Consider the following 13,671-nt stretch of genomic DNA (forward strand, 5'->3'; position numbering starts at 1 on the left):
AGCTATTTTCTCATGCTCCTCAAAGGATTCCTCCTGCAGTAGAGAATGAGGTAAAGGAATGGGAGGAACAGGAAATGGTTACTTTTGAGGTTCAGCATGGGGGTAGCTGGATGCTCTGGAAAACTGCTGTTGAAAAGCAGCCCATGGATTCCAGTATGGTCACTGAGGGGGGCAAGAAGGAAAGGCAAGAGATACCCAAGATAGGTCATACCAAGAAATATGTGAGATACTTGAGCCTGTTTGTGTCTTGGGGGTCTCCTCCAAATAGACTTCATGGGAGATTGGTTTAGGTTGGTAGTCAAATAAGCCTTGGACAGAGAGATGAGGTCAAAGCTGCTTTCATTCCCATAATGAATGGGGAATGCAGACAATAGTGCAACTGCAGGTTGTCCATCCATTTCAGTGGGTACCAGGGAACCAATCGGTACTGGAGAGGAGTGAAATACTGATGGTAGGTGAGACTGTGGTACGCAGAGTCTTCTCGGGTCCGTAAGCAAGGGGGATTCAGGTTAATTGGATACAAACAGGTCCCTAGAAAAGCTGCAGTACCAGGTGAATCTGTGTGGAAACCTGGCAGGGCTTGGCAGTAGAATATAGTAGTACTGAGGATGATGCAGGGTGCAAGAATAACAGTCGACCAGATTATACTGTCGATTTGGGTACGATACACAGTGAGGAAGAAGTGGAGGCCATAGACATTACTGTCTTCCTAGCTGTATAATCTTTAGAGTTCCTAGCATCTTGACTGTGCTTGGATGGTACTAGGCAGGCTTTAGCAGTGATCAGTGGGTACTGTGGGGCTTAGAAATACCCAAAGCCTTCAGTATGGATGGACTTTTGGTACCAGGACACAAGGTCTCTGACACGACAGGGCTCTTAGCACTAACTTATTTTTGAGATTTGGAGCTCCTCTTGCTAGATGACTTGGTGCTTTCTCCTGCCAGTCTCTCCTGTGAAGGTCTTATGGGTCATCAAGCTGCAGAGGTCAACTATGGTCACTGGCAGACTGGTGTACCAGGGAGTAGAGGGCAGGTGGTATCCAGCCCTGGGTCTGATGCAGGTCAGAGGAAGTGCTCCATCATGAGGAGCCTCAGCTTTATTTCCCTGTTGAGCCCTGAGCATTTAGAAGGAATGTGAGTGTCCCTTACACAGTGGCTAGAGCAAGGGTGACCATCACTAACTGGGAAAAGTCCCAACAAGTGACACAATGTTTAAATCCAAGGGAACCAGGCATAGCCTGAGGATTTAAGATTCCCTCAAAGGAGAACCTTTGAGGAGAGGAAACCCTTGAGGATTGGTAAGTGAAAGGTCCTTAAAATAAAACACCGAACTTAACTAGTAAAACTAAATACTATGTTAAAACTAAACTAAACTATTCCAAAGGGTAAGTTAGATAGAAGCAGCTTCACTAGACACTTTGTCTCAGGCCAACGTGGTTGGGAAGGAACTGAGGGCAGTGCATCAACAATGTACTATATATCCTTGGTACGGGGCATGAGGATAGCAAGTGTGCATGTGTGGACCAAACAGGCACTGCTACCAAAAGTCTCCAAAGGTGCATGCAGCACATGCTCACCTGAAGAGGATCACCCATAGGGACATTACTCAAAGAAGAACATATAGATTTTTCTTAATATACATGTCAACTAGATTTAGTCAGCATGACAGAAATGGGTCCTTAAGAGGGACTTAAATATGGCGTGGTATGGCAATAAGTTCAGGAAGTTCAAACCATATAGGGGGAAGCATGTTAGAAAGCACAGAAGTGATTGACAAATGAGCAGTCAATGGAGGAGCCATGGGGGGATAGCAACATGAAGTGAGACACACTCAGATAAGAAGGGAGGGCAGAGTTATACATAGCTTTGAAGGTGGTGATAAACAAGCTTGAATAGTGTGTAAGGAGCCAGTGGAGAGATTCAAGGAGGGGAATGATATAATCAAGACAACGGACAAACAAGGTATTGTGTTACTACATTTAACTAGTATGATTTCAATACGGAATACACACCTAAACATTTTTTTAATGTAACCCTCTAAAATGATTGCTCTAAGACAAATAGCAAAAAATAAATTTGAATACAACCATCTATTAATAAATATAATCATAATAAAAGTGATAACTTACATAAGATTTTTCAAAATTATGTTGAATAATACACAGTGTGTACTACATAATGGGCTTCTTGTAACTTTACAATAATTTGAGTTAAAACATTTAAATATAAAAAAGGAAATATTGGATAGAAGAACCTATTTTGTTAGACAACTGAAGAAAAAATTATCTCAAACTTTTCTGGTCACATGCTCTCTTTTAAAGAAATATTTTTACACAGAGAACTTCTCTCCTATTATTTTCAACAATATACCTGCTTGTTGACCTTTCACGGTCTGGAGCTCTAGTTGATACATTTTCTTAAGCTCATTCATCTCTTGTGTATGACTGCAGATGAGCTCCTCTTTAAGGCTGCAGAGTGCATTCTCTTTTTCAGCTTTCAAGTACTCACGGATCTGGTCCACATGAGCTGAATAAACCAGAGAGAGACAAATGCGCTGGGCCTCCATCTGTAGCCGTAAATCAGTCTTTGAATGGAAATACACATATTACAAAGAGTTAAAAATAAGGAAGCAAGAAAGTCCAAATTTTCTGAATTTTATTACAGCTGCTAATTTCAGACAATAATAATTTTAAACATGTGCACCTGACACGTAAACATAATATTAACACTTAAATATTTGTTAACTATTATCTAGTTTTTATTTGCAGTCAGAAACCAAATCTGTACAATAATTAAGAGATTTCCTAAGTTCCAAATATATCTGCACATTCTTGCTCTAGTGATTCAGTAATGTAAAGCATACTTACAAACCATATTTTCCTTTGAAAATCATTAACAACTAGTGAACTGATATGAAGTTCAATGGGCATGTGCCGAGACAACGTTGGCTGCATGACAGTTTTAAAGAAAATTTTCAGGGGAACGACAATTCAGCTAAGGTAGTCTGGAGAGAAGTTTGACTTGGAGTAGAAGCACAGTCCCAAATTTATTCAGTGAGTGGATTAAAAGACTGAGTTCTTAGCCCTGGTCTACACTAGGACTTTAGGTCGAATTTAGCAGCATTAAATCGATGTAAACCTGCACCCGTCCACACGATGAAGCCCTTTATTTCAACTTAAAGGGCTCTTAAAATCGATTTCCTTACTCCACCTCTGACAAGTGGATTAGCGCTTAAATCGGCCTTGCTGGCTCGAATTTGGGGTACTGTGGACACAATTCGACGGTATTGGCCTCCGGGAGCTATCCCAGAGTGCTCCATTGTGACCGCTCTGGACAGCACTCTCAACTCAGATGCAAGATTGTTTGCCGTTGCTCTGACGCAGGGAGGGGCGACTGAGGACACGGCTTACAGGGCTGGCTTCAGGGAGCTAAAATCAACAAAGGGGGTGGCTTTACATCAAGGAGTATTTCAGGCAGGACTTCACGGAGGGTTCCAATAAGAAATGGTGCACCTAAGTTATTGTTCTTATTGGAACAAGGAGGTTAGCCTGGCCTCTGATTGATACATGGCTAGATTTACCTCGCTGCACCTTCTCTGTGAGTGACTGCAGTGTGACCTAGAGGAATGAGTCCCCTAGACAGGGGAGGGGGGGAAGCAAATGAGTACAAAACAAGTCTGGTCTATTTCTTGTTTTGATCCACTCCATCTATCTTTTACATCTTTGGCTGGCAGCAGACGGTGCAGAAGGACTGCATGCCATCCACATCTCATGGCTGCTCGGCAGAAGATGGTACAGTACGACTGCTAGCCATCCTTATCTCTTGCCTGCCCGGCAGAAGATGGTACAGTACGACTGCTAGCAATCCGTGTCGCCTGCCTGCTCACCATAAGACGGTTCAATAGGACTGACTGTAGGACTAAAGAGAATGACCTGGTCAAGTCACTCCAAATTTAGTCCCTGCGCCCATGTCTGCCCAGGCGCTCCCAGCCGACGTGGCCAGGAGCACCTCGGACACGACGAGGACGGCTACCAGTCGTATTGCACCGTCTGCTGCCAGAAGGCAATGGGTTGCTGCTACTGTGTAGCAATGCCGTACTGCGTCTGCCAGCACCCAGGAGACATACGGTGACGGTTACTTGAGCAGGCTCCATGCTTGCTGTGGTATGGCATCTGCACAGGTAATTCAGAAAAAAAGGCGCAAAACGATTGTCTGCCCTTCCTTTCACGGAGGGAGGGAGGGAGGGAAGGGGGGCCTGACGATATGTACCCAGAACCACCCGCGACAATGTTTTAGCCCCATCAGGCATTGGGATCTCAACCCAGAATTCCAATGGGCAGCGGAGACTGCGGGAACTGTGGGATAGCTATGCACAGTGCAACGCTCTGGAAGTCGACTCTAGCCTCGGTACTGTGGAAGCACTCCGCCGAGTTAATGTACTTAGAGCATTTTCTGTGGGGATACACACACTCGAATATATAAAACCGATTTCTAAAAAAACGACTTCTATAAATTCGACCTTATTCCGTAGTGTAGACATACCCTTAGTTTAAACGCGCAGCAGTCCCTTCACAAAGGAAGTGAATATCAAATCATGCTGTGTGCTTGACTGGAAAGGCAAGAAATAGCATCAATTCTCAAACCAGTGAGATAGTCAGGGACCTGTTTATGATTTACATATCAAATTATATTTTGTAAATTTTGATACTTAGGTAATTTCTCTTGTTATTTCAAGCCTCTTTTTATTTTTCTTCTCTATTTTTCTACATTAGCACACAGTGCACTGAAATTAACATTGGATTCTATGGCCCAGGTCTTTGGCTAAGGCTAAGAAGCATACATCACAACTGAGGAAGGGCAAGTTAAAATTTAGCCTGATATCCACTTTGGTAAACAAATGCCATGTGGACTATTAATAGTAGACTGTTTTAAAACTGTCAAGAAATACATATGATAACCTAAAACAACCTGGTAGAGGAAAAAGTCTAAGGTATTGGTGCCTATGAAAAACCTAACTTTTGCTACAATATTTATTGAATCATTGCATATAGATTTAAGGCCAGATTTTTGGTGCCAGTCTCTGTTTAAATATTAGTAAAATATCTAACTAAACTGTTTGCACCCACAAGCAAGTAGAGATAATACTATTTGTATTTGTATCTGCAATTCAGCACAGATACAAAAATGCAGGCCTAACTGCACCTCCAAAAACTGAGGTTAGGTGGAGGCCCAACTGGCTTTTAATATCTTCTGACAGTTTATTCACCTTCCATTTCTCCACTTCTCATCCAGAAAAATTAAATTTAGAGAACATTAATATAGTGGCAGTGGGTTGTTAAAGATTCTACTTTTTGTTTTGCAAGTTTAATCGAACATAATTAGTGAGAAAATATAGTGAATTGTCTGCATTCCTTCCAATTTTTTGTTTGAGTGGTTATACTGTAGAGCTGGAGAACAAATCATAAACAAGGTAGAAGTGTCTTGGAAAAAATAACCAACTCTTTCCTGACCTCTCCAACAAAAATCTAGAGTCATTAAAACTTTTACTTTCTTTGAGTAAGATAGGATGTTACAATTGTATTGAAGACAAAATGCAATAATTAGGTTTTGCTTCATAATATTTTAACTGATGGCAAAGAATTTACCAAAACAAAGTTTAATTTTAGTTAAAATATTAAATTTAGTGAAAGCAAAAAACATTCATTTCTTTTGATCTATTCATACATCCATTAAAAAGGAACCCCTTCACACACTCCTTGAGAATTCTTAAACGTACAGCTATGAAACAGATCACTCCTAATACTGCCCACCCTTAACCACTAATCAACATATCCACAACAAACAAGCCCAGAAGCAAAAGGCATATTTAAGATAAACATTAACTTTCATTATTTTACACAGATGTACTACTAGTAACGTTCTTTACCATACAGGTTTCTATAAACATACCTGTTCAGATTTTAATATATCCAGCTGCTGCTGAAGCTGATCATTTTCATGCTGTGTAATGGCCAGTAGTGACGTTTCTCCTGCTAGTCGGTCAGTCAGCTGGTGCACATGATCCAACAGTGATTGCTGCTCGGGATTCAACATTTGCTGAATTTTCTTCTCTGTTACATGATGATGATCTGAATCTTTACACAAACTCAGATCATCTTCTCTTACTTTTATTTCCTCACCAAGTTCATTGCTGGGATCAATTATTAGATTTCTAGTTTCAGACACTGGGATAGCATCTGCTTGAGCTTTCTCTTTAGAGTATTTTGACTTCTGTTCAAAAATCTTAACATTTTCTGCCTGATTGTGGCTAATTATGATTTCTTGTTCTTTAAATCTTGCTAAAACTTGTTCTTTCTCCTGTTTTAAAGATTTGACTTCTTCACTTAATTGACAAATTTCACTATGTTTTAATTTTAATTGTTCAGAAAGATCTGAAAGTCTCAAGGACAATTCCATTTTCTCACGCTGGGCTACCTCAAGCTTTTCCATAAGTTCTGTACTATCTTTCTCAACAACTTCTCCAACTTCAAAAGTTTCTGCTCTGCATATTTTGTCTTCTTTAGAGCCTTCAAAGACTGAACTTTTAGTTTTCAATACAACCAGTTCATAGCTTTGTAAATGTTGAATCTCTTCAGTCAGAGCCTTAAGCTTGGTTTTATATTCAGCTTCCTCTTTGTTTTTGCTCTCTTCTAAATCAGCTTTTATCTTTAGAAGACAAGCATATTCTTCCTGCAGCTCTTGATAACTAGCTTCAAAATTTTTCTCAGCAAATGAAAAAGTATTCTTTTGCCTCTCAATTTCTGCTTTGAGTTCAATGTCTTGTTTTATAAACTGCTCATTTTCAGCCATTAGCTTTTCTATTCTTTTTTGCATGTCAAGGTCTTCTGACTTAGAATAAACATTGTCTGTGAAAATCAACTTTTCTTCTGAACTAACCAAAATGTGCTTTAATTTCTCCTCTAAAGCTCTATTTTCATCTTTAAGAAGGTTATTTTGTGTCTCAAGCTCTTTACATTTTTCTTGAAGGCTAACTTCTTTCTCTTTCATTTGTTTCTCCAACAATTCAGTTTTAAGTTGCAACTCTTGAACTTCTTGTTCAAGTATACCCTCTTCTTTTTCTTCTTGCCAAAGAACATCAATCTCCTTTTGGAGTTCCTGTATTTGAAGTGTCATTTCTTCCGATTTAGAATTTACAACAGACTGCTGCAAATCTTTCAGCTTTGAAATCTCCAACAACAGCTGACTTTGCTTTGTTATTAAGTTGTCCTTTTCAAATTGCATGGCTTCTATCTTTTGACTCATTTCATTTTGTACTCCTTCTAATTGCTGTTTATAGTGTGTGGACAAGTTATCTTTAAGAATTTCAATGTTTATTCTGTGCTCTTGTTGTAAGTCTTCTCTAAGGTTGGATAGTTCTTCTTCATGACTAAACAGAAGCTGTGTCCTCAGTTTCTCTAATTCAGCTTCTTGAGATTCAGCCATTCTGTCCAAAACTTCATCCTTCTCTCTTTCTAGCATTTCAAGTTTTATTTTATAATTTGTGACTTCTGCCTCATGTTTTAATTCTAACTCTTTCCTTAGCTCAGATGCAGAAGCAAGCTGAGCTTTCAGCTCTTCAATCATAACCTGGTATTTATCTGCTTCATTTAATCTGCATTCTTTGTCCATTATGGTCTGCTTGGCTCTCTGAATCTGCTCTCTTGCAAAGGTCAATTCTTGAAAAAGACCTTTAATTTGTGTTTGTTGAAGAGACTTCTCTGCTGAAATGTCTTCCAGTTGTTTTGACAAATCTTGCTTTATTTTTTCCTTCTCATAATTAGCATCTTGCATTTTCTTATTCAATTCATTAATTGCAATATTCATTAAATGTACTTGATCTTCACTAATATTATCACTTGAACATGGATTTAAAGTTTTCTCCAGCTCAATTTTTTGTTGGGCAAGAAGTTCTTCAATTTCTAATGCATGTTGCTTAATTAACTCTTGCTTCATTTGTACAATCTGCTGCCCATACATCTCATCTAATTCTGCCTGAAGTTGTGCCAGTCTCCTTTGTGTTTCTAATTCCATTCGTTGAACAATGTCAGTTTCAAATTGGCTGTCTTTATGGCATCGCTTCTGTAATTCTTCCACAGTACCCATTAACTGTTTTATTTCATCAGAACATTGTCTTTCTTTTTGTTTGCAGTTAGCCAATTGCAGTCTCACATTATTTGCCTCTTGATTCTTTTGTACAATCTGTTCTTTTAATTCCTCCAGTGATTTATTGGCATCGGATAATTTTTCCTTCACCTGAAATGCATTTTTTTCTTCTTCTATTATTTTTGCTTTCAGCTCTCCAATTAGTACTTCTTTTTCTTGTAGTTTTTTATTAGAATCTTCTCTTTCATTTTTGTGTTTCTCCTTTAAAAAGCAAAAACATGCCATATTTTAACTTTTGGCATCTCAATATTTAAATGTTTTTAAACTTTGAATATTATACTTAAAAATTCTTCTTAAAAACATCATGTTACTCTGTAACCATTTCTAAAATTAGATCTAAACCATTTGCTACTCAATTTCAATAATTTTCTCTGCATTGGGAATAAATTATGGTTCAAGATCACTTTATTTTTTCCAGTGCTGCACTTGCATTTCAAAAATGTTTGGCTTAGTTGAAAAGCAATTCTTACAGAATTAGTTTCCTACACAAACTACTTTTCTTCAGAAATTAGAAGTTCTAAAGGGAAATATACACAAGAATAACATTTAAAATGTGAGGGAAGGTTTGACAGCAACTCTTTGAGCACCACCATTAGGGGCTGATTCACCACCCACTGAAGTCAATGGGAGTTTTTTTCATTGATTTTAATGGGCATTGTATCAATATGCACCAAGGGTCCATTAATTTTCATATTGTATACATTATGCCATTTGAAAATGCCACTGAATACAAGTAGATATATCAATAGGCCCAAATATGCACTCTTTTAGTGGATGTATTTCAAATGTCTGCAGAACAGTCAAGAGGTTTTAATTGGTGCTTCTTTAAAGTGCATTCAATTTTGTGCAGCGATTTGAGAGGTCTTCCATGAAGGACACTAAATAAACACAAAAGATATACCATAAAGCATAAAAGTACTTCTTGTTTAAGACGAGAGTTGTTCAATCAACTGTTTATATTTTCTTTCAAAGTTACTGACATTTATCACAGAATATCAGGGTTGGAAGGGACCTCAGGAGGTCCAATCCCCTGCTCAAAGCAGGACCAATCCCCAACTAAATCATCCCAGCCAGGACTTTGTCAAGCCTGGCCTTAAAAACTTCTAAGGAAGGAGATTCCACCACCTCCCTAGGTAACGCATTCCAGTGCTTCACCACCCTCCTAGGGAAAAAGTTTTTCCTAATATCCAACCTAAACCTCCCCCACTGCAACTTGAGACCATTACTCCTCATTCTGTCATCTGCTACCACTGAGAACAGTCTAGATCCATCCCCTTTGGAACCCCCTTTCAGGTAGTTGAAAGCAGCTATCAAATCCCCCCTCATTCTTCTCTTCCGCAGACTAAACAATCCCAGTTCCCTCAGCCTCTCCTCATAAGTCATGTGTTGCAGTCCCCTAATAATTTTTGTTGCCCTCCGCTGCACTCTTTCCAATTTTTCCACATCCTTCTTGTAGTGTGGGGCCCAAAACTGGACACAGTACTCCAGATGAGGCCTCACCAATGTCGAATAGAGGGGAACGATCACTTCCCTCGATCTGCTGGCAATGCCCCTACGTATACATCCCAAAATGCCATTGGCCTTCTTGGCAACAAGGGCACTCTGTTGACTCATATCCAGCTTCTCGTCCACTGTAACCCCTAGGTCCTTTTCTGAAGAACTGCTGCCTAGCCATTCAGTACCTAGTCTGTAGTGGTGCATCGGATTCTTCCATCCTTAGTGCAGGATTCTACACTTGTCCTTGCTGAACCTCATCAGATTTCTTTTGGCCCAATCCTCTAATTTGTCTAGGTCCCTCTGTATCCTATCCCTACCCTCCAGCGTATCTACCTCTCCCAGTTTAGTGTCATCTGCAAACTTGCTGAGGGTGCAATCCACACCATCCTCCAGATCATTTATGAAGATATTGAACAAAACCTGCCCCAGGACCAACCCTTGGGACACTCCACTTCCTACCAGCTGCCAACTAGACATGGAGCCGTTGAGCCCGACAATCTAGCCAGCTTTCTATCCACCTTATAGTCCATTCATCCAGCCCATACTTCTTTAACTTGCTGGCAAGAATATTGTGGGAGACCGTGTCAAAAGCTTTGCTAAAGTCAAGGAACAACACATCCACTGCTTTCCCCTCATCCACATAGCCAGTTATCTCATCATAGAAGGCAATTAGATTAGTCAGGCATGACTTGCCCTTGGTGAATCCATGCTGACTGTTCCTGATCACTTTCCTCTCCTCTAAGTGCTTCAGAATTGATTCCTTGAGGACCTGCTCCATGATTTTTCCAGGGACTGAGGTGAAGCTGACTGGCCTGTAGTTCCCAGGATCCTCCTTCTTCCCTTTTTTAAAGATGGGCACTACACTAGCCTTTTTCCAGTCATCCGGAACTTCCCCCGATCGCCATGAGTTTTCAAAGATAATGGCCAATGGCTCTGCAATCACATCCGCCAACTCCTTTAGCACTCTCGGATGCAGCGCATCCGTCCCCATGGACTTGTGCTCGTCCAACTTTTCTAAATAGTCCCAAACCACTTCTTTCTCCACAGAGGGCTGGTCACCTCCTCCCCATGCTGTGCTGCCCAGTGCAGTAGTTTGGGAGCTGACCTTGTTCGTGGAGACAGAGGCAAAAAAAGCATTGAGTACATTAGCTTTTTCCTCATCCGCTGTCACTAGGCTGCCTCCCGCATTCAGTAAGGTGCCCACACTTTCCTTGACCACCTTCTTGTTGCCAACATACGTGAAGAAACCCTTCTTGTTATTCTTAACATCCCTTGCTAGCTGCAACTCCAGGTGTGATTTGGCCTTCCTGATTTCACTCCTGCATGCCCGAGCAATATTTTTATACTCTTCCCTGGTCATTTGTCCAGTCTTCCACTTCTTGTAAGCTTCTTTTTTGTGTTTAAGATCAGCAAGGATTTCACTGTTAAGCCAAGCCGGTCACCTGCCATATTTAATATTCTTTCTACACATCGGGATGGTTTGTCCCTGTAACCTTAATAAGGATTCTTTAAAATGCAGCCAGCTCTCCGGGACTCCTTTCCCCCTCATGTTATTCTCCCAGGGGATTCTGCCCATCAGTTCCCTGAGGGAGTCAAAGTCTGCTTTTCTGAAGTCCAGGGTCCATATTCTGCTGCTCTCCTTTCTTCCTTGTGTCAGGATCCTGAACTCGACCATCCCATGGTCACTGCCTCCCAGGTTCCCATTCACTCTTGCTTCCCCTGCTAATTCTTCCCGGTTTGTGAGCAGCAGGTTAAGAAGAGCCCTGCCCCTAGATGGTTCCTCCAGCCCTTGCACCAGGAAATTGTCCCCTACACTTTCCAAAAACTTCCTGGATTGTCTGTGTACTGCTGTATTGCTCTCCCAGCAGATATCAGGGTGATTGAAGTTTCCCATGAGAACCAGGGCGTGTGATCTAGTAACTTCCGTTAGTTGCCGGAAGAAAGCCTCGTCCACCTCATCCCCCTGGTCAGGTGGTCTATAGCAGACTCCCACCACGACATCACCCTTTTTGCTCACACTCCTAAACTTAATCCAGAGACACTCAGGTTTTTCTGCAGTTTCATACCGGAGCTCTGAGCAGTCATACTGCTCTCTTACATACAGTGCAACTCCCCCACCTTTTCTGCCCTGCCTGTCCTTCCTGAACAGTTTATATCCATCCATGACAGTACTCCAGTCATGTGAGTTATTCCACCAAGTCTCTGTTATTCCAATCACATCATAATTCCTTGACTGTGCCAGGACTTCCAGTTCTCCCTGCTGGTTTCCCAGGCTTCTTGCATTTGTGTATAGACACTTGAGTTAACTTGCTGTTTGTTCTGCTTTCTTAGTATGAGGCAGGAGCCCTCCCCTCTCGCTCTCTCCTGCTCGTGCTTCCTCCCGGTATCCCACGACACCGTTAAATGCTTATTTAATATAAGCATTCTAATTCCAGTTCTACCTTTCTCATTCACTTGTTATAAGTATTTCTGCTGTAATTAGAAGTTGATTTTAGACTCTAGAAAAAATGTCCAAATAAAGAACCAGGCAATTCAACTAGTACTTACTTCTAAACTATGCATACAATATACATTTAATATAATAAAGGTAACAGTCCCTGTCTTAAAGAGACAACAAGTTCCTTTTATAAAATGAATATAGGAAGCCAATATTTTTGCTGCCTCTAATAAGGAGTTGCACACACGTATTTGGTGTTACATTTATAATTAACTTCAAAGGAACTACAATTAGTAAAACAACATCAAGTCAATAGTAAAAGGTATCAGTCTAGTAAGAAACCTACCATTTCATAGACTGTGATTCTGTCTTGCAGAAGGGTAATTTGTACTTCAAATTCTTTATTCTTTTTTTGGTAATTCTTCAGTAGATATTCTTGTTCTTCTAGCTGTTGCTGATGTGTAAGGATCTGTTGTTTGGCTTGCAATAAATCTGCAGCTGTACTACTATGGCTGGTATTCCTTAAGGCTTCACTTGCCTGTAACTTACACATAGAAAAAACATACATAGGTCAGAGTTTTCTAAACCAGCAATCCTCCCATTTGCTCCAGTTTATCTATAAGCAGGGAAAGACTCTTTGAAATTTGTTTGTCACATTATATTCTCTTTTAGTAGCAACTGTGACAGGGTCGGGCCACATGGCTACAGGAGAGTAACAGAAGGCAGATATATTAGCCCCAGGTTAAGTAGGACCCTTTTCCCTGGATAAGGTAACATGGAAGGTTCCGGAACAATCAGGAACCTTCTGGACACAATTCAGACAGACAGGCTGATTAGAACACCTGCAGCCAATCAAGAAGCTGCTAGAATCAATGAAGGCAGGCTAATCAGGGCACCTGGGTTTAAAAAAGGAGCTCATTTCAGTTTGTGTAAGGAGTGTGCGCGTGTAAGGAGCTGGGAGCAAGAGGCGCTAGGAGCCGAGAGTGAGAACGCATACTGTTGGAGGACTGAGGAGTACAAGCATTATCAGACACCAGGAGGAAGGTCCTATGGTGAGGATAAAGAAGGTGTTGGGAGGAGGCCATGGGGAAGTAGCCCAGGGAGTTGTAGCTGTCGCACATCTGTTCCAGGAGGCACTCTAGACAGCTGCATTCCACAGGGCTCTGGGCTGGAACCCGGAGTAGAGGGCAGGCCTGGTTCCCCCCAAACCTCCCAACTCCTGGTCAGACACAGGAGGAGCTGACCTGGACTGCGGGTTCATGAAAACAGCCAAACTGAGGACTACCATGAAGCTCCAAGGCGAGCAAATCCGCCAATAAGCGCAAGACCCACTAAGGTAGAGGAGGAACTTTGTCACACAATGGAATGGTGTTCATCATGTTGGAATAGCCAGCAAATTATTTTTTCATGCTCAGTATTACACTGCTGCTTCTTACACCCAAGGTCATCAGGGGAGAGATCTTGAACGACTGCTGGAGATGAAACAAGGCCCAGAGGGGATGGGCAATGCCAGTATACTTCTGTGGTAAGAGGGGT

General features: G+C 41.1%; 1 protein-coding gene across 6 annotated transcripts in view; it reads right to left on the minus strand.

Annotated features, from left to right (window-relative positions):
* Window positions 1-13,671, minus strand: part of AKAP9 (A-kinase anchoring protein 9) — a 212,436-nt gene that overhangs the window by 104,275 nt on the left and 94,490 nt on the right. For all 6 annotated transcript variants that reach the window (XM_048838118.2, XM_048838116.2, XM_048838113.2 and 3 more), the window contains 3 exons: window positions 12,482-12,679; window positions 5,949-8,402; window positions 2,370-2,583 (listed from right to left, as the gene is read on the minus strand). In XM_048838118.2, coding sequence (XP_048694075.2) covers window positions 2,370-2,583; window positions 5,949-8,402; window positions 12,482-12,679 — 2,866 coding nt within the window. The remainder of the gene's footprint in view (window positions 1-2,369; window positions 2,584-5,948; window positions 8,403-12,481; window positions 12,680-13,671) is intronic.

Source organism: Caretta caretta, chromosome 2 (assembly GCF_965140235.1).
Source record: "Caretta caretta isolate rCarCar2 chromosome 2, rCarCar1.hap1, whole genome shotgun sequence".
Classification (NCBI taxonomy): Eukaryota; Metazoa; Chordata; order Testudines; family Cheloniidae; genus Caretta; species Caretta caretta.